The sequence below is a fragment of the Hemisphaericaspora subhashii genome (genome assembly GCF_019202705.1).
Source record: "Hemisphaericaspora subhashii strain CBS 10753 chromosome Unknown scaffold76, whole genome shotgun sequence".
Lineage (NCBI taxonomy): Eukaryota > Fungi > Ascomycota > Pichiomycetes > Serinales > Debaryomycetaceae > Hemisphaericaspora > Hemisphaericaspora subhashii.
In genome coordinates this window covers 32,133-53,158 of record NW_026057278.1, presented here as the reverse complement: position 1 = coordinate 53,158, position 21,026 = coordinate 32,133, and the positions used below count along the sequence as shown (strand labels likewise).

The following is a 21,026-nucleotide window of genomic DNA, read 5'->3' as shown; positions in this document are numbered from 1 at the left end:
ACAAGACCATTCTCTCTTATTAGTCCTAAGGGGGATTGATACATTCTCTATACGACAACAGTATTAAAGATGGCCGAGTTAGTATATGACAAATTCATATTATTTGGGGATTCGATAACTCAATTCAGTTGTGCCCAGGATGGGGGCTATGGCTTAACTCCTGCATTACAGCTGGAATATGTTCGGAAATTAGATGTTATTAATCGTGGATTTACAGGATATAACTCAGATCATGCTAGACTTGTATTACCCAAGATCTTGGAGGCTGAATCAAACGAACAGAAGAATAACATTAAGGTAATGACTATATTCTTTGGTACTAATGATGCTTTTCAAGTTGAAGATGACTTTAACAAGATCCAAGCAGTTCCTTTGAATAGATACCAGGAGAATTTATGTGCAATGATTGAATTAGCTTTAGAGTACAATATCTATCCAATTATCATTGGTCCTGCTTTGCATCATGACAAGTTAGGCAGGAAGATGTTACGAGAAGGTGGGAGACCAACCGACAAACCTATGGTAACCAATGAAAGATATTTGGAATACAGCGAATCTGCCAAGGCTGTTGCTGCACAGTACAATGTTGGTTTTGTTGATTGCTGGCATAAATTCAAAAAGTACGAAGGATGGCCAGAGGAACAAGTCTTAGATCACTTTATTAGCGACGGTATCCATTTTACTCCACCAGCGTACGAGGTGTTGACTGCAGAAGTTTCTCGTGCGGTCAGTCTCTCACAACTAGAATTTAAAGATAAATTCAGTTCCTGGGATGAGGTTCGCATTGACGACTTGCCAAGCTCGATGTTTGTGCCTACTAATACGCAATTGGATCCGCCAAAGCAGAGGCAGTTATTAAGTTATGATAAGTTCATCATGCTTGGGGACTCGCTTACAGAATTTAGCTGTGATCAGTCTGCCCCCGCGTTTGGATTAATGCCAGCATTGCAGAATGAGTATATCAGAAAATTGGATGTTTTAAATCGTGGATATGGCGGTTATAATTCAGAGATGGGAAAACATTTATTACGAAAAATATTGACTGCGGAATTGAATTCCACTAAGGATAATATTAAATTATTAACAATATTCTTTGGAACCAACGATGCCTTTCAAATTAATGATGAATTGAACAAAATTCAAGCCGTTTCTTTGAAACAATATAAGCAGAATTTATCAGAAATGATTGAAATGGCATTGGAAAACAATATTAGACCAATCATTATTGGTCCAGGTTTACATGATCACGAATTGGCAGTTCAGTTTTTTGGCTCTTTTGGGAGAAAAGTACAGGGCAAGACAGTTACCAATAAGAGATTGTTTGAATACTCTGAAGGAGCTAAGGAAGTAGCCGACAAATACAATGTTGCATTTGTCGATCTTTGGAATGCGTTTAGAATCGATGGAGGTTGGCTGACAGAACAGTTACTAAATGGTAACGAGAATGCAGGCCCTGGGAGAATAACCGATTATCTTACGGATGGTATTCATTTCAAGCCATTGGGCTATGCAATTGCATATGAAGAAGTTATGAAAGCCATTCGTAAACATTATCCTAGTTTGTCACCTGAGAAGATGCCTGAAATATTATCGGATTGGGCTGATATTGACCCAAAAGATATCGAAGCCTCAGTTTTTAGATCTCTGTACAAGCCTGGAGAAATTATCGATACTTCGGCACTTAAGGAACAGGCAAGAAAGAAGAACGATTGAGATCTGCATTTGCAAGATAATGTTGAAGCATATTGTTTGCTAGACCCTCGTTTGGGGATCACCGCGAATTATCTGGATTTCGAAGATTTAGGTAGCAATTATTGCGGATGCAAGGACGATGAAGAAGTCATATCCTGAAGTTAGATAAAGTAGGATTATAAAATTGCCGTAAATATAGATACAAACTAGAAGTACTCATAACACTTGCAAATATATCGTAAACGAATTTGTAAAATGGCCAATCGTGTTGCTTTCTTGTGACCTTGGAGCCTAAAATACGTGTTGCAAACATGAATACCCTATGAAACAGAAGCATTCGCAGTCCTTCGATTGGAGACACCGCCTTGCTGCAGGTCTCAAGGGAACCTACCACTTGCAATTTCTTATGTTCCATAGACGAGCGGCCGTATAAACTTCTCTATACAAGGATCCAAGTTCTGTAGTTTGAGCCTTTCCGTTGTTTAGAGAGAATCTATAAGGTAGGTAAAAGAGAATGTTCACGTTCTGCTAATTCTTGAGTATGTAGTATGGTAGCACTTCCCAAATGGGAAATGATTCCTCACCCCACAATAGATCGTAACTTTTGTTTGTGAAATAAAAAAACAAAGGAACATATCTCGGGGGAAATTTACAACCGCCATTACTTTGTCATTGTCATTATAAATAAAGAGCAAGACAACCCCCAAAAGATGTTAAAACAAATCAATCGACTATTTGCAGGAATCAAACTACATTCGATGTACACAGAACAAATATTAACTAATTGGAAATATCGTAAATACGATTCACAAGACAACGAAGAGGGAGAAGAATGGAAAGATTCTAGAAAGGATGTATCATGCACAGAAATCCACGCTGATTTATTAGCCAATAATGAAATCAAAGATCCATTCTTAGATATGAATGAGAAAGAAGTTCAATGGATAGGAGAAACTGATTGGGAGTACAAGAATGAATTTATTGCACCCAAAAAGGAACTTAAAGAAAATGAATTGGTTTTTGAAGGGTTGGATACTTTTGCAACTGTTTATTTAAATGATAAAGAAATTTTAAAGACTGATAATATGTTTAGAGAGTATCAAGTTAATGTTAGTGATCAATTATTATTTGGACAATTGAATACTTTACGTATTGTATTTAAGAGTGCCCTCTTAACCGCTAAAGAAATCGAAAAGAAACGTGGAACTTTGGCATGTTTCAATGGTGATCCTTGTCGTCTTTATGCAAGAAAAGCTCAGTATCATTTTGGGTGGGATTGGGGTCCAGTATTGATCACTTGTGGTCCATATAAACCAGTTAAGTTGGTTTCCTATAATACACGTGTGGAAGATGTTTATGTTAAAATTGATACTACTGATTTGACAAAACCAAAGGTTTCTGTTGAAGCCACCATCAAAACCTCACTGTCGAGCACTGTTAATGTCGAAGTAGTAGATCCTCAGGGCAATGTTATACAAACTTTCAGCAACCCTATAAAAAAATCAGGGTTGGTTTCCTATGAATTTGAAATAGAAAATCCGGAATTATGGTATCCAATTGGTCACGGGAAGCAGCCATTGTATGACGTCAATGTCTCTATTCCTTCTGGCCCAACCATTACTAAACATGTGGGGATTAGAAAAGTTGAGTTGATACAAGAAGAGTTTGCCGAGCAATCAGGTACTAGTTTCTATTTCAAAGTGAATGATATTCCGATCTATGCTACTGGTTCCAATTGGATTCCAGCTCACTCATTACAAACTATGTTAACAGATCAGGATTATAAAGATTGGTTACGATTGACCATTAACGGACATCAAAATATGATTAGAGTCTGGGCTGGAGGTTATTATGAACAAGACATATTTTATGAAGAATGTGATAGATTAGGTATTATGGTATGGCAAGATTTCATGTTTGCTTGCGGACAATATCCCGGAGATCCTGAGTTTATTGCCAATGTTTCTGAAGAAGTCAAACATCAATTAAAACGTTTAAGAAATCATTGTTCTATTACAATCTATGCCGGGAATAACGAAGATTATCAAGTTGCTGAACAATGCGGGTTAGAATGGGATCCAAATGATACATCGGGTGATTATTCTAATACAACTTTCCCTGCCAGAACAATCTATGAAACGACATTACCTAAATTAGTAAGCCAGTACCAGCCAGATGTACCTTATCATCCAGGATCTCCATGGGGCGGGAACGGCACAGCCGATCCAACAATTGGTGATTTACATCAATGGAATGTCTGGCATGGATCACAGGAGAAATATCAAAATTGGTATAAATTAGGTGGAAGATTTGTTTCCGAGTTTGGAATGGAAGCATTACCAAATAGGAAAACCTATGAACAATGCATATCTGATCCAACTGAATTATATCCTCAAAGTGAAACTGTTGATCATCATAATAAAGCCGATGGATTTGAACGTAGACTTGCCCTCTACGTGATTGAAAATATCAAGGTCCAGGGATTAGATTTTGATTCTTGGATTTATGCCACTCAATTAATGCAAGCTGAATGTCTTGGATACGCCTATAGATGTTGGAGAAGAGAATGGAGAGGGGAAGGGAAGAGATATAATGGGGGAACTATTGTTTGGCAAATCAATGATTGTTGGCCAGTTGCATCTTGGTCTATCATAGATTTTTATAAACGTCCTAAACTTGCTTATTATTCAGTTAAGAGAGAAAGTCAGCCTATCGGAGTTGGAATGTATAGAACTGAAAGAAGGGATGGGGTGGTGGTTGAAGATGAAGCATTTGGGGTTGCATTTGATTATCGTCCAACAACACTTTCTATTGATCTTTGGGGTGTGAATTCCAAGACCGAAGACCAGCCAGCCATATTGAAAGTTGATATTTATCATGTAACTTCAGGTGAAAAGTTGAAATCATTACCTGATACTGACGTTGTTTTGAAAGCTAATCTGACAACTGAATTCATTAAAGATTTGGAGATTGCAAATGACAAGCCAGTTGTTGTTTATGGTAGGTTTGTTTCTAAAGAAGATGGAAAGGTTCTTGCCTGGGCAGGAGACTGGCCACAACCATTAAAATATTTGAAATTCCCAGACAGAAAAGTCGATGTCGAAGTTCATGATGGCCATATAACTCTTACCTCTGACAAGCCGGTAAAGGGTGTTGAAATAATTGTCGACGGAAAGGATACTTTCTTGCAAGATAATGGATTTGATTTATTTCCCGGCGATACATATACGGTTGTTGCGGAAGATGTTAAGGAATCAGATAAAGTTACGATTAGATATTATCATTAGAACTTATAATTAGATTCTCTAGATTTTATATTCTAAAATAGAAGTCTCAAAGAGGCACAAATTCTTTCGAGCCCATCTCAATCTCTTTATAAGCATCCCAAGGTTGAATAAACACACTCAGAATATCTTCAAATGAAGTGCATAACTAGCTCTATGTATGGTTCCGGGGATATTACTTAGAAAAGAAAGGCCAGTTCTAACAGGAAGAAGCTGGGGATGGTATTTTTGCTCCACAACTTAAGTGAATATACATGTCACTTAACAGCTAATAAACCCCGTGACAAGATCTACGGTGGTGACTAAATATAGTTAGACTGTTCTTAGTAATAGTAGTAGTTCTTGGGGTAGAAATGTGGTTTAACGTAACAATGCATCTATATTACCAATTGAGATACAAAAAGTAGTGATTGAAAATAAATATAAATTACCGTACACCCTAATGCAAAAGCCACCCTAACGCTAAAATCGAATTCTTTGTTAAAAAAAAGTTTAAGTATTGTTCTCACATGTAAAAATGCAAAAAGTCTATTGTTCTCTTACTCGTTTCACGTAAGACGGGGGTTTGCATTACGGCATATGGTACTTTATAAAAAGAAAGAATACAAAAATTTAAGATCAAAAAATGCTCTGGAAGAAGGATCTATGAGGGATTAAGACCCAACTATCGGCAAGTGTAAACCGATGTGATGAGTATTCTAAACGTCATATAGAAACAGCATCGAGTTAACCAACAACCAAAGATAATCCATATTTGAAAATATAAGTCCGAAATCTGAGATCAATAAAAAGCAATTAAAGATGCATAAAAAATATCAATTTTTTATTTTTCTGGATACAACCATTTATTCTAGTTCTTACAGAAATATAATAAAGGTATAACAATAGAAGACTAAAACGTAAAGGTTTTAAATGAAAACGGAAATATAACAATCAAAACGGCAATCGGTAGAAACTAAAGGGGAAGATTAACCGAAAAAAATACCAGACTTAGCATATGGCCGAAACAAGTCGTGCATTAGAAACGTTTGAATCATATCTTTAAAATATCTCGATATGGCTTTTTGTTTTAAATGTACGATGAATCATTTTGCATAAAGTGAATACATGAGGTTAAAAAAGTTATAACCTGCAACAAAAAAAATTGAATGAGGTATTTTGCAATTTCGATAAAATAATTTGCGAATATTTTTTTGCAGTCAGATTTCGGCTATAGGTTCTTATTTATTCCCTCTATAGATTTGATCGCAATTAGACTAATTTTGAGAGTAGTTGGCAATTTTACCTTTCTCTGCAATAGCTTTCTTATAGCGCCTGAGCTCCCGTTTGCATCCTCGGAACTTTGTGTAATGATACCGAAGATATGGCTGGACGAACATTCATTGGAAACTATTCAGGTTTTTTGCCAGTAGAATATCATTCACAATTAATCGTGCATATTCTACACCATTCTACCAGCCATGGATAATTCTAGACCCGGACAATTAAAGTTAATGTAATATTTCAATAGTGAGTGAGATCACGTGAAGGAGATTTAGGAGTTACAAAAGTATTTCAATGCGAATTGTTTAAGAATATTTTTTATATATTTTATAATATCTTTCTTTTATATATCAACTGTTTTATATTTTAAATTATTATTGTTTTAGTGATTCAAATCCTACGATATTAATTGTAATAGTTAAGAGATACAGACGTCACCATACATATATCAATTAGTTATTAAATCCACAAAGTATATTAGTTAAAGTGATCCAATAGTTATTACTACACTCAATTTAATATACAAAACCACGTACAATTATTAAATACCAAAACTCCGAAACCGGTTTGACTTCGGAAAATATATGTTCCGGCTAAAATATTAGGCTAGCTCTAAAGATCTAGCCGAAGGGCGGTCCTGTTAGATGATTGATCTTTTCTTTTTCTCGTAATATTTCTTTTCTTTTTCTCGTACATTTCTCATCGTTATTTTCTGTGTATCATTGCATCATACTCTATTGATCATTTTAGTGTAGTTTTCGTTAGTCGGCGTCGGAACTTTCCGGGCAGGTCTAAAGTACTGTCGTTTACTTTGCGTTGCATCACGTTTGTTTAGCCTAATAGATATAATAAAAAAAATATTTTTTGTCATCTCACAAAATATTTTATTTTGCAACCAATATTATTTAACCAACAGAATGTATTTGCCTCAACTCATGGATAGTACCTTTCATCATGCAGATGCAAATGGTATATAAGTAGCAATATTCCTCTTTCATTTGATAAATCAAGATATGTTTCTTTACACCAGTAAAAGCTAACCCACTTTCCTTAAACACAAAATGCTTACACAAATAATTGCAACCAGTCTCATAGCCGCAGCGGCTTCGGCTTTTAACGGAGATGCCAATAATAATATTGCAGCCTATTGGGGACAAAATGCCGGTGGTTCCCAACAGTCATTAGGAGAATATTGTAATTCCACATCTGCTGATATTATCATAATGTCATTTATGAATGGATTCCCTAACTTAGAATTAAATTTTGCCAATCAATGTAGTCTGACATTTAGTGATGGTCTTTTACATTGCTCAAACATTGGACAAGATATTAAGTCGTGTCAAGAAGAAGGCAAACTTGTGTTGTTATCATTAGGTGGTGCTACAGGAACATATGGTTTCACATCTGACTCTGACGCAGAACTGTTCGCAACTACCATGTGGAACAAATTTGGAGGTGGTCAAGATGATGAGAGACCATTCGATGATGCTATTGTTGATGGGTTTGATTTTGATATTGAGAATCAGGATCAAACAGGTTATGTTGCCCTTGCGAATCAATTACGTCAATACTTTAATGGTGATTCCTCCAAGAAATACTATTTATCTGCAGCTCCACAATGTCCATACCCCGACCAATCTGTTGGTGACCTTTTACTGCAAGCAGAAATTGACTTTTGCTTTATTCAATTCTACAACAATTATTGCTCTGTAAATGGCCAATTTAATTGGCAAACTTGGAGTACTTATGCCAGCTCAACTTCACCAAATAAGGATATCAAATTATACTTAGGTTTGCCTGGTTCTGCTACGTCTGCTGGTTCTGGATATGTTGGTTTGTCAGAAGTTCAAAGTGCCTTAGGTAGTATTGGTGACGACTCTTCATTTGGTGGTATTTCTGTTTGGGATATTTCTTCCGCAGAACAAGATGGATTCCTTGATGGACTTAGAAACCTTTTGGGTTCACCTGAAAATTCCAATACTCCAACTTCTAGCTCGGATGAAGAAGACAAGGCTGTAAGTACCTCAGCTCAAACTGTTTCCCCTACTTCATCTGCCAATCCAAATCCTCCGATGAAAACGGTATATACTACATCTTATACAACTATCCAAGTTGCTGCACGTGCAACTGGATTGGAAAAGAGAGCTGAAGCCAATGTTTTACAAGGAGAATCATCCAAAACTAACGCCGGTGTAGTCTTACAATTATTAAGCTTGGTTGCTTTCTCACTTATTTAGAATTGTCTGATTCTAACTTTGATTGACTTTGTTTGCTTTATAAAAGATAATAAAATAAAAACTTGTATATTTGTATATTATATGTATTTGTATTGTATATATTTCAATTTCCCATAGAATTGTTCTAATACTACTTTCCCTGCGAGAACAATATATGAAACTGTATTGCCCAAATTAGTAAGCCAATACCAACCAGACGTTCCTTATCATCCAGGATCCGCATGGGCTGGGAGCGGCAAAGCTGATCCAACAACTGGTGATTTACATCAATGCAATGTCTGGCATGGATCACAAGAGAAATATCAAAATTGGTATAAATTGCGAAGAAGATTTGTTTCGGAGTTCGGAATGGAACCATCACCTAGTAGTAAAACGTATGAACAATGTATATCTGATCCAACTGAATTATATCCTCAAAGTGAAACGGTTGATCATGATAATAAAGCCGATGGATTTGAACGTAGACTTGCCCTCTACGTGATTGAAAATATCAAGGTCCAGGGATTAGATTTTGATTCTTGGATTTATGCCACTCAATTAATGCAAGCTGAATGTCTTGGATACGCCTATAGATGTTGGAGAAGAGAATGGAGAGGGGAAGGGAAGAGATATAATGGGGGGACTTATGTTTGGCAAATCAATGATTGTTGACCAGTTGCATCTCGGTCTATGGTAGATTTTTATAAACGTCCTAAACTTGCATATTATTTATTTAAGAGAGAAAGTCAGCCTATTGGAGTTGGAATGGATAGAACTGAAATAAGAGATGGTGTGGTGGTTTAAGATGAAGCATTTGAGGTAGCATTTGATTATCATCCAACAACACTTTCTATTGATCTTCGGTCTTGGTGTTGAAGTTCATGATAGCCATATAACTCTTGCCTCTGCTAAGCCGGTAAAGGGTGCTGAAATAATTGTCGACGGAAAGGATCTTTTCTCACAAGATAATGGATTTGATTTATTTCCCGGCGATAGATATATGGTTGTTGCAGAAGATATTGGGGAATCAGATAAAGTTACAATTAGGTATTATCATTAGAACGTATAATTAGACTCACTAGATATGATATTCTACAATAAAAGTATCAAACCGTCACAAATTCTTACGAGTCAATCTCTATCTCTTTGTAAATATCCCAAAGTTGAATAACCACGCTCAGAATTGTTTCAAATGAAGGTTAATAACCAGATCTATGTATTGTTATGGAGATTTATTCAGGTAGAAAAAAAAGTAGAATAGTTCTAACAGGAAGAAGCTGGGAATGCATTTTTGCTCCATAACTTAAGAGAATTTCCGTCTCAAACCAGAAGTAGAGGCTTAAGAGAGCATCCTTATTCACATGAAAGTGCGATCATGCTTCCCCCCAGTTCACCCGTGGGATGGGTCTTGCTTCTCTCGGTAGTAGATCCCAGTCAACGAAAATATGCTACGGTACATAAACCCGTGATGACGTCTACAGTCGTGCATTGGAAACGTTTGAATCATATCCTTGAATTGTCTCGATATGGTTTTTCTTCTTTTTAACAGAACGATGCATCATTTTACTTAGGTGAATGACGATAAAAACGCAAAAAAATAAATAAGGTGTTTTGCAATTTAGATAAAACAATTTACGAATATTTTTTTGCAGCCAGATCCCAACTATTGGATCTTATTCATTTCCTTCTATAGATTTGATTGTAATTATACTAATTTCGACAATAGTTACTAAGGTGAACTGTTTCGCATTAAAGTTCATCTATATTCAGAGCACCCCTTTGTATCCTCAGCACCTTGAGTAATGATAGCGAAGCTTTGGCTGGACGAACGCTGGATTGTGAACCACTCAATATTCTTGGCAGTAAAATATTATTAATTATATAACATAATTCTCCGTATTCTACATCATTCTACCAGCCATGGGTAATTTATTTACTGTGGGAATTAAGGCGAACTCCACAAGAACGCAGGATCTACCGGAAGGGAGGTCTTGTTAGATGATCTTCATCATCTTGTCTTTTCTTTTTCTCGTAATATTTTTTTTTCTTTTTCTCATACATTTCTCATCATTATTTTCTTCACTTGGTTGTCTATGATACACCATATTTGCTTTACCATTTAATGTCGTTTTCTTTAGTCGTACGTCGGAAACATAATTTCCGGGTAGATCGGTGGTCCCGTTGTTTCCTTTATTGTGATGTGTTGCATCTAAGGTTCTGTCAATACCATTACATGGCACGGGAAAACGCTGACAAACTTTATCGTACAGCGAACAGCATCACGTTTGTTTATCTTTTGTCATAACATCTCGCCATATTTTATTTTGCAACCAATATTATGAGACCAACAGAATGTATTTCCTACAACTCATCGATAATACCTTTCATCACGCAGAAGGAAATGATATTTAAGTTGTAATAATCCTCTTTAATTGATAAATCAAGATATGTTTCTCTTCACCAGTAACAACTAATCAACTTTCCTTAAAAAAATGCTTACACAAATAATTGCAACCAGTCTCATAGCCGCAGCGGCTTCGGCTTTTAACGGAGATGCCAATAATAATATTGCAGCCTATTGGGGACAAAATGCCGGTGGTTCCCAACAGTCATTAGGAGAATATTGTAATTCCACATCTGCTGATATTATCATAATGTCATTTATGAATGGATTCCCTAACTTAGAATTAAATTTTGCCAATCAATGTAGTCTGACATTTAGTGATGGTCTTTTACATTGCTCAAACATTGGACAAGATATTAAGTCGTGTCAAGAACAAGGTAAAGTAGTCTTATTATCATTAGGAGGTGCCGAAGGGCAATATGGATTTTCGTCCGATTCTCAAGCAGAACAATTTGCAACCACCATGTGGAATAAATTTGGAGGTGGACAAGACAACGAAAGACCATTTGATGACGCCGTAGTTGACGGTTTCGATTTCGATATCGAGAATAAGGATCAAACCGGATACGTCGCTCTAGCCAAAAAATTACGTGGATACTTCAAAGAAGACAGTTCTAAGAAGTATTACTTAGCAGCAGCTCCACAATGTCCATACCCCGATGAATCTGTTGGTGACCTTTTACTGCAAGCAGAAATTGATTTTTGCTTTATTCAATTCTACAACAATTATTGTTCTTTAAATGGCCAATTTAATTGGCAAACTTGGCGTACTTATGCCAAATCAACTTCACCAAATAAGGATATCAAATTATACTTAGGTTTACCTGGTTCTCCTGCCTCTGCTGGTTCTGGCTATGTTGGTTTATCAGAAGTTGAAAATGCCTTAGGTAGTATTCATGAAGACCCTGCATTTGGTGGTATTTCCGTTTGGGATGTTTCTTCCGCACAACAGGACGGGTTCCTTGATGGACTTAGAAACCTTTTGGGTTCAGTACCTGAAAATTCCAATACTCCAACTTCTAACTCGGATGCAGAAGACGAGGTTGTTGTGAGGACCGCAGAACAAACCCTTACCCCTACTGCACTTGCCGATCCAGAAAAAGATGCCAATCCAGATCCTGTTGTGAAAGTAGTCTATACTACAGTTACAACAACTATCCACGTTGCACGTGCAACTGGATTGGAAAAGAGGGATGAAGCAATTGTTTTACAAGGAGAATCATCCAACACTAAAGCCGGTGTAGTCTTATTACTCCTAAGCTTGCTTGCTTTTGCTCTTCTTTAGAATTAACTGATTCTAAATGTGATTGACTTTGTTTGCTTTATAAGAGAACGAAATAAAATAAATTTGTCTGTTATGTGTATACGTATTATGTATTTGAATGAATGAACGAATGAATGAATGAGAATTTTCCCATAGTATATTTGTAGTAGAGTATACGTAAAAGATTATACAATCCTCTCGTCAGTCCAGTATTATGCTATGTAATATATACATCTATCTATATTCTAAAGTCCATGTACTCAAACCAGGTTAACATTACTGTCCAGATAGAGGAACGAGTCAAATGAGTCATCAGCAATTTTTTCTCACATAAAAAATGCATAATGACTCAAAGAAATCTAAGAAAGAATTTTTGAAATTTTTCATTTCAATTTAATTTGACAACCAACTAAAGATATCCCATTATCAATAGACAGAGAATGAATGCACAAAGGCTGTATACTATAGTCATCAAACTTGGAACCTCATCTCTTGTGGATGAAGTTTCTCTTGAACCAAGATTAGCCAATATGTCCCTCATAGTCGAAACAATTGTCAAATTACGTCGACAAGGTCATAGAATTATCCTAGTTTCATCAGGAGCAATTGCCTGTGGTATGAAGAGAGTCGGAATGAACTTGAAACCAAGTAAGCTTGCAGCAGTACAAGCATTAGCATCAATTGGTCAGGGGAGACTTATTGGACTATTTGATGATTTATTTAGACAATTAGAGCAAACCATTGCTCAGATTTTAATCACTAGAAATGATATAATGGATTTTACTCAATATAAAAATGCAAGAAATACATTGAATGAATTGTTGGAAATGGGGGTTATTCCAATTGTTAATGAAAATGATACTTTATCAGTCTCAGAAATTAAGTTTGGTGATAATGATACATTATCAGCAATCACTGCTGGTATGGTACATGCTGATTATCTTTTCCTTATGACAGATGTTGAATGTTTATATACCGACAATCCTCGTTCTAACCCAGAAGCTCAACCAATTTTAATAGTGGAAAGAATAGATGAATTAGAAGTTAAAACTGATACTGAGACCGGAACCGGCGCCGGAACAAGAGTAGGTACCGGAGGGATGACTACAAAATTAATTGCTGCAGAATTGGCAACGAATGCAGGTGTTACTACAATTATCACATTATCTAGTCAACCTCATTATATTTTAAATATTGTAGCTCATATACAATCGCAAGATGGACTGACATTATCAATTGAAGAACAACGTCAAATTTTTGCCAATGATGTTGCACAAGGAAAGATTCCATTACATACAAGATTTTTAAGATTGCCAATAGATACTCAAATTAAATCAGATAGAAGATTCTGGTTATTACATGGGTTGAAGACTAAAGGTGCACTTATAATTGACCTGGGATGTTTCCAAGCATTAACTAGGAAAAATAGAGCTGGTCTATTACCTGCAGGTATTCTTGAAGTCGTTGGAACTTTCCATGAAAGTGAATGTGTTTCAATTAAAGTTATTCCAGATAGAAAGTTTCCAATTTCAGAGGCGATAGAAGTTGGACATTGTAGAGTCAATTATCTGTCTGCTGAAATACGTTTGATTAAAGGACATAAGAGTCACCAAATTGAATCCATATTGGGATATGCCGATAGTGAGTATGTCGCTCATAGAGATAATTTGGCATTTCCTCCTGTAATGCCACCTTCGACAGATTCATTGGTTTCCACTCCTATATCTTACTAGACGGTATCAATTTGATGGAATTGGGCTAATTTTGAAATCACTTGGTAGCCGCAACCAAGAGAGTTACGTTAGATCTTTAAAGTTAGGCACTTTTTAAAACAGACGATCTTCTAATAATATTGACAGCAATGAGAAGTTGAGTAGGATATGGATGCTGTTAGTTCTATGTAGATGGGGAATAAATATTTATATGCGGATGCTTTATTTAGTTATATATTTTTTGAATTTTCCTGTATATAGGACACAACATACGTTTGTAAATTTCCACAATCAATCTCTTGAAGACAACACCGCATTGTCATTTGTAGTGAAACAAATGGAAGAGGGAGAAGAAGAAGATAATAGGCGATCAATGGACTATCAGATAAGTCCATTACTCACTGACATCCCATTAGAAGAAAATGAACAAATTACAGCAATATCAAGTTATAATCAAATCAATGTTTATATAGGAACTAATCAAGGTAGAATACTCCATTATCATCATTTTGAAGATGTTAAAGAATATATACTCATATCACAACTAGAGATTAGCAATGACCTTCCAAAGCATCCGATTGATAAGATAATATGTCTTCCTAATTCCCAACGAATGTTAATACTATCCAATCGAATAACCACATTTCATTCATTACCTGAATTATCACCAAGTCATGAACGAAAAATGAAGAATATAAATCACATTGAAATCATAGATATTACTACTAAAGAATCAGATTCTGTATTAGTACTAAGCCCTTCCAAGATCAGGATTGTACAATTTCAAGAGAATCAAATAAAAGTTGCACGAGAAGTAAATTATTCAGGAGCAATAACAGGAACATCATATAAGACATCAAATGGTGGCATAATAGTATCAGTTGCCAATCAAGACAATTATGATATCCTAGACATAGATAACAGTCGTAAAATTCCATTATTCGGCTATAAAAATGATTCTGAAGTTGTTGTCAACCCCTGTATTCGAGCCTTTTATGCTCAAGACAGTCGACAGGAAGAATTCCTATTGACTATTCTGTCAGATTCACAGACTTCAATTGCCATGTTTATTAATACTTCTGGAGATGTCACTAGGGGAACATTGACATGGGTGGGTGATGGATATCCCAATGGTGGAGTGGAGATTGATTGGCCGTATTCCTTTGGAGTTTTTAATAATGAGAAATCCAAGTTGATTGTTTCGTCGTTGAACACTTTAGAAACTGATATTATAATGACATTGGAAGGATTCAGCAAATCAGTTCAAATACAGAGTAGGGATCCAATATCGGATGATAAAGAGGAGACTGGACAATTTAAGATAGATCATATATCTCAGGTCTCGTTCCAAGACTCATCACTTGACCCAATACTATCGTGGAAAGATATAATATCAGGAGATGTACAACCCCCGCAATGTTTAGAAACCTCGAGCATAATACTATCTAATGGGAGGCAAGTGTGGAGTATTCATCAACGAAATCATATATTAAAAATTCAGAAAGAATTCGAAAAGTCAGTTGACGAGAACCAGCATGAGGCATTTTCTACGAATAATTCGCTAGCTAATTACCAAGGAATCATGAAACATTATATGTGCCACTTATTACTACTAGCATCCTTAGCATGTAAAGATCAAGAGAAAACATTGGAATACCTTACACTCGAGGAAGGCGAAGCACTCATAATATCTCCAGAGTTAACTTTATTTCTCATTGGTGGGAAAGAATACAAATATAAAGGCATCTATTTAGGTATTGAAAAATTTGTTGAGGAATGGAAGGTTGAAAGGGATACCAGTCTTTTAAAATTATACATTCAAACTATCCAACCCCGGTATCTCACTTCCGAATTACGAAATGAATATTATTCTAGTTGTGATCAGGAGGAAGAAGTTTTAGATTTCTTCACGGGGGATGTGAATTCTTGGAATATCTATGATGACGCTAATAAACTGTTGATTCAAATTATAGCCGAGAAAGGGTTTCAACATGCAGTCTGTGAAGTTTATAATATCTTAATTGGGAAGGAGCTTCCAGATAAGAATGACATAGTTCATGATTATTCTGTGTATTTGTGTGAAAATTTAGCAACTGGAAATAAAACCTTGGACAGGGCAATTTCATTACTTAGCAGCGGGTGGTTGAGTGACAAAGACTACGGTAAACTCCTCGTGGGAGTGCTAAAGTTGGATAAAGATAGAGGATTTGCATTCATCCGATCCAATAAGAAATATCTAGATATTAATCGAGCTGTTATGAAAGATTTATCAAAAGATGAGAAGGGTCAAGAACAATTCGCAATTTTGCAGCTTGAATTATTGGAGGCATCCTATCTTCGAGATGAAGGAAACACAGCACTTCTTCGAGAATTGATAGAATTGACCATGAGTACATTGATGTCATCAGAAGTTTATACCAAGGAGGTTCAGGAAGCTTTTAGTACGTTACAAGATCAATTTAGACAAATAAATTCGTTGGAGAATGATAGATGGCCAAAGATAACCTGGCCAGATTTTGTTTGGATAAGTGGACAATATAAGCAACATAAGGTATTTTTGGAGATGTATTTGAAATCCATTGAATTGTGTTTGACTAAAATAAACGTGTTAGATGGAATTGTCATTCCCGAGCATGACATTTTTAATTATCATAGATATATTATGAATAATGATATTATAGAGTTTTTTAATTTTTGTGATTATTCCAATACTGAATCAGTTGCTATTACCGGCAAGATATCTATACCGAAAAAGACCTTCTATTCCAAGGACTTACAGCCATTTGAAGATGATTTGGATTTATCAGAAATACGATCTAATCTAATCCAAATATTTAAACTTTATTTGAATGTGTTTGATTCAGGCCAATCAGTTGAACCTTGTATAAAACATTTTGTAGAAAGTTATAGCGGGAAATATTTAATGCCCACAGAAGTTTTAGACTTGGTCCCCGATAATTTCCCCTTATCATATCTCATAAAATTCTTAGGGCAAGCAATTGTTGAATTACAACTGAAATCAAGAGAACAAATTTTCCAAAAGGCGATTACCAGAAATGAAGGAACAAGACTTAAAAAATTATACAAGGAATTCTTATCTACTTCTATATAGATCTATGTACATTCTAAACTTTCTTAGAGATATCCAAGTAACAACAACACGTAATCAAAAACAATTCCATACCAGAAGATAAACCCAGTACGGATATTTGAAGTAAATGCACCCCAACAACTCTTTGGATCATCTAAATCAACTTTTAAGATTTGATTATATAATCTAGCCAATGCATAAGCACCAGCAATATAGAAACCTGGTCCCATAGAATTCATAACCCCGACCATGGCATAGGTTGCAGCTTGTGCTGCTGTTAACCCTTTCATGATTGGTTTTGTTTTATCACCCCAAGCTAATGCAGTAGATTTGATTCCGGCTTTAATATCGAATTTTTTATCTTGATGAGCATAGATGGTATCATAAGTTAAACACCAGATCCAATTTGAAATAAATAATGGAGCAGCAACCCATAAATTGAGTGGGGCCCCAACAGCTGGGAAACCTAAGAGACAACCCCAACTGAAACAAGTTGAAAGAACGGCTTGTGGATAATAAGTAAATCTTTTAAATAATGGATATGCAGCAACAAAAGGTAATGAGAAAGCACCTAAATAAAAACATTCAAAAGGTAAGCTTAAAAGTACCCCTAATCCAGCAAAACACTGTACACCCAAAAACCCAACAGCTTGAGGTACTGAGACTCTACCACTTGTAATTGGTCTTTCCATGGTTCTTGCAACTTGATTATCTAAATTTCTATCCAAAATATCATTAATAGTACATCCAGCTCCTCTCATGATGACAGCACCAAGAGAGAATAAGGCAATAGCACCTACTGTAGTTGAAAGTGGTGCATTAATGGAATATGCAGCCAAAGTGATTGACCAATAACATGGAAGCAATAATAACCAAGTCCCTACTGGTTTTTCAAGTCTCATGAGTTCTAAGTAAGGAATCCATTTCTCGGGTAATTTTGAGATATAAGGACCCAATGCTGCCAATCTTGCTACTCTTGCAGCCTCGAGATCTTCAGGGGAAAATTTAGATCTAGCGATTTCGAGTTGTGTTAATGGTTTAGTTGGGGTTGTTGAGGGTGGGTTGTTTATTTGGACATTTCTAAGGAAGGTTGATTGTGTGAAGGTTCTCCTCGCCAAGGATCTCAATCCCACATTGGCTATTTGACGATTCAATAATGGTCTCCAAAGAGCGATTGTATTAAGCATCATTTGGGTGTGGGGGACGTAATAGGAATCTATAGATACTTTTCAATCTATTAGGAGTTTGTTGATGTATCGAAATGCAGCCGAAAAAAATTGGATCTGGCGATTGATTGGTTGAGACAATAAGATGAACCATTGGGGCGTTGGACTACAACACTATGTATGACTAAGACATTTGTAAGTCAACATCATCAGTTCCAGCAAAGGATTGGAATTCTTGATCATTATTATTTTGAATTCTTTGTCTAATCACATGATGTCCATCAATCAATGTTTTTAAATTAATGAAATCTTCAGTATTAACTTGTTGTTGATGAGTTTCTTGAAATGTAAAGATTTGTCTACACATTGGACAAAGACCCTTTGAATTCTCTTGTTCAAGCCATTTCAAGATACAATGTAAATGGAAATTATGTGTACATCCTGATCCAAGTACTATTGGACAATCATCACCGGGATATTTACAATTAGGACAGGTTCCATCAAATGAAACACGACAAATTCCACACAATTCTTCAACATAATCATTGGAATTGTTGTTGTTATTATTAGCTGCGGATGATACCAATTCCCAATGCCATGTAGAGAAAGCTTTCCATTCAACAATATTCACTTTCATTTTTGTTTGTGGTTGTTGTCGCTTTTGGTGTATTGATCTGATTGTAATTAAATTGGCGGGTAGAAAAAATGATTTTCTCATGGAATCAACGAGCTACCAAGACTGACAGAGTAGAGGACTTAGGGACTTAGAGAGGCAGAGGAAGTTCACATATTCTCTAACAAACACATATATATATATTATTATAAACACATTATGTAGAACTAAACTATAGAAGAAGGGTACTTTGTTATCTAAGTCTTTTTGTAAACTAATCCTTTAAAAATATCAAATGAATTTCCGTCTGGTTGCAAATGTAAAACTTCTTTAGTATTTACATCATTGGCAATTAAAAGTCCATAATCAGGGGTTATACCTTTGATAACACATTTCCTTAATTTCCCATCTCTATCAACTGTTACAGATTGATTTGAATGGAACCAACGTTTATAATAAAGCGGTAAGAATGGTTTTAATCCTGATTGTCTAAATTCATTATAAAATTGATTCAAATTAAACATAATTTTGGCTAATAATAATTCAATTTCATATGTTGGTAATTTAGGTAATCCTTTGGCTAGTCTAATAACATTCAACTTTTCTAAAACTAAATTTAATGACGTGGTTGGTGCAGCATTAGAAACATTTACACCAGCACCCCAAACTAAATGGAATTGACCATTAAGGAATTGAGAATTAATCAATGCACCTGAAACTTTTGCATATTTTTCTTCATCTCCATCAACAGTTGAACTGACATCATCTTTATCATTCAATGAATTGAAATATTCTGGTTTAAGAATATAAATATCATTTGGCCATTTTAATCTGACTGGCATATCTTCATATCCAATTCCTTTTCCAGATTCCGAACTTCCATAACCTAAAATAGATTCAATCAACGCCAATCCACATAAATATTGCATTGTCACAACTGTCGAAGATGCATTTGGTGAGTTAGGTACTTTGAATAGAATAGAGGTCGCGAGAACCCCCTTTGGATTGACCCAAACATTGCCCCCTCTACCCCTACCTGCAATTTGAGTACTGGCGGTGATGGCAAATCCTTCCGGCAAATATTGTAACCATCCAGGATTCTTGTCCATAATCGTATTTGTGGACGTGGTAACTTCAACATATCCTAGTATACTGCCAAATGTTCCAATCTTGTCACCAGAGAGTCGTTTTAAGGAATCAAAATATCGGTTGATATTGAAATATGGGGTTGTTTTTGAGTTTGGGAGTTCACCTGATGTTAACAACTTAACATGCTTGACTGCCTTTGTTGGATCGTATTCATCCTGGGGTTCTTCTAGTTTCTCGGGATGGTCGATCAGGTATTCTTGATGAGATTCATCTTGGAATACAAAAATATCATTTTGATCATGATAGAAATGTTCATGTTTAAGGTCTAGATTCTTGTCTAAAGTGGAATAAAGCTCACTTACTTTATCGGGATTAAATGGGGAAGTGACGTATAAAGGAGTTACATTGGGTATAGAAATATCAACATCTTTTTCCACTCTTAACCCAATCTTCTCTAAACAATCTTTAAGGAATAATCTTCTGTTATGATCATATTCTTGTAATGTATCAATAATGGTTTGGAAATGTGCATCTTCTGGTTTTAATAAATGTGAAGTGAATTCAGGATGAGTCCCAGTCAATAAGACATCACCTTTTCCAACTTTACAATGCACAACTGCTGCTTGTTCGACATCATCTACATCGGTCTTGTCTTCATATCTGGCCAAAACTTCAACATTCTTATATTGGGAGGCATTAACAAAAACCCCACCTCCATTATAATAATTAATAACATGTGGAGGAGAATGAGGCATGATTGCACTATTAACAACAAGCTTGGCAGCCCTAGCCCCTCGGTGAGACTCATATTCAAACCCTTTATAAGCACACCCCCGTTTAATCCCGGGGAAGAATCCCAATTCTCTTGGTCCACTAACTTCCATTGCTGGATTTCCAATTTCAAATTCACATCTTGCACTGGCGAAATATGCACCAGCACAAAATCCAATATATTTCCCACCTTGTTTGACAAATTTATTAATGATTTCAGTACCTTTCCCATTGAATATTTCACAATATGGTAAATCTGCTCCTCCTGGCATTACCAATAACGAGGTCTTTCTCATCCATGGTTCATTAAGGATAATCTTTTCATTGACTGGAAGTACGGCATAATAGGAAGATAAATGGATACGTAAAGCTTCTAAACAATGCTTTACTCCTTCGGTTGTAGTCCCTGGACCGGTGTACACAAGAACGTTCATTACTGTGATATCAAGAAGAGAAACAAT

At 35.8% G+C, this 21,026-nt stretch overlaps 9 protein-coding genes across 9 annotated transcripts; 6 read left to right on the top strand and 3 right to left on the bottom strand. All coding sequences in view use genetic code 12, as the record gives it.

The window, feature by feature from the left end:
- Nucleotides 1–69: 69 nt before the first annotated feature.
- J8A68_002619 (SGNH/GDSL hydrolase family protein) lies at nt 70–1,713 on the top strand (the record flags this gene model as incomplete). The annotated part of the gene is made up of 1 exon (XM_049406389.1): nt 70–1,713. The coding sequence occupies one exon, from the start codon at nt 70–72 to the stop codon at nt 1,711–1,713; it is 1,644 nt and encodes a 547-aa protein (XP_049264102.1).
- A 689-nt stretch (nt 1,714–2,402) lies between these two features.
- Nucleotides 2,403–4,979, top strand: J8A68_002618 (uncharacterized protein; the record flags this gene model as incomplete). Its single annotated transcript, XM_049406388.1, has 1 exon — nt 2,403–4,979. One exon carries the CDS (start codon nt 2,403–2,405, stop codon nt 4,977–4,979), a length of 2,577 nt encoding a protein of 858 aa, XP_049264101.1.
- Nucleotides 4,980–7,300: 2,321 nt separating this feature from the next.
- On the top strand, nt 7,301–9,127 carry J8A68_002617 (glycoside hydrolase family 18 protein; the record flags this gene model as incomplete). Its single annotated transcript, XM_049406387.1, has 2 exons — nt 7,301–8,434; nt 8,594–9,127. 2 exons carry the CDS (start codon nt 7,301–7,303, stop codon nt 9,125–9,127), a joined length of 1,668 nt encoding a protein of 555 aa, XP_049264100.1.
- A 1,820-nt stretch (nt 9,128–10,947) lies between these two features.
- On the top strand, nt 10,948–12,144 carry J8A68_002616 (glycoside hydrolase family 18 protein; the record flags this gene model as incomplete). Its single annotated transcript, XM_049406386.1, has 1 exon — nt 10,948–12,144. The coding sequence occupies one exon, from the start codon at nt 10,948–10,950 to the stop codon at nt 12,142–12,144; it is 1,197 nt and encodes a 398-aa protein (XP_049264099.1).
- Nucleotides 12,145–12,563: 419 nt separating this feature from the next.
- Nucleotides 12,564–13,856, top strand: PRO1 (glutamate 5-kinase; the record flags this gene model as incomplete). The annotated part of the gene is made up of 1 exon (XM_049406384.1): nt 12,564–13,856. The coding sequence occupies one exon, from the start codon at nt 12,564–12,566 to the stop codon at nt 13,854–13,856; it is 1,293 nt and encodes a 430-aa protein (XP_049264098.1).
- Nucleotides 13,857–14,172: 316 nt separating this feature from the next.
- J8A68_002614 (CORVET complex subunit) lies at nt 14,173–16,947 on the top strand (the record flags this gene model as incomplete). Its single annotated transcript, XM_049406383.1, has 1 exon — nt 14,173–16,947. The coding sequence occupies one exon, from the start codon at nt 14,173–14,175 to the stop codon at nt 16,945–16,947; it is 2,775 nt and encodes a 924-aa protein (XP_049264097.1).
- Nucleotides 16,948–16,970: 23 nt separating this feature from the next.
- Nucleotides 16,971–18,116, bottom strand: J8A68_002613 (4-hydroxybenzoate octaprenyltransferase; the record flags this gene model as incomplete). Its single annotated transcript, XM_049406382.1, has 1 exon — nt 16,971–18,116. One exon carries the CDS (start codon nt 18,114–18,116, stop codon nt 16,971–16,973), a length of 1,146 nt encoding a protein of 381 aa, XP_049264096.1.
- Nucleotides 18,117–18,276: 160 nt separating this feature from the next.
- On the bottom strand, nt 18,277–18,729 carry J8A68_002612 (anaphase promoting complex subunit 11; the record flags this gene model as incomplete). The annotated part of the gene is made up of 1 exon (XM_049406381.1): nt 18,277–18,729. One exon carries the CDS (start codon nt 18,727–18,729, stop codon nt 18,277–18,279), a length of 453 nt encoding a protein of 150 aa, XP_049264095.1.
- A 233-nt stretch (nt 18,730–18,962) lies between these two features.
- On the bottom strand, nt 18,963–20,999 carry J8A68_002611 (biotin--[acetyl-CoA-carboxylase] ligase; the record flags this gene model as incomplete). Its single annotated transcript, XM_049406380.1, has 1 exon — nt 18,963–20,999. The coding sequence occupies one exon, from the start codon at nt 20,997–20,999 to the stop codon at nt 18,963–18,965; it is 2,037 nt and encodes a 678-aa protein (XP_049264094.1).
- Nucleotides 21,000–21,026: the final 27 nt, after the last annotated feature.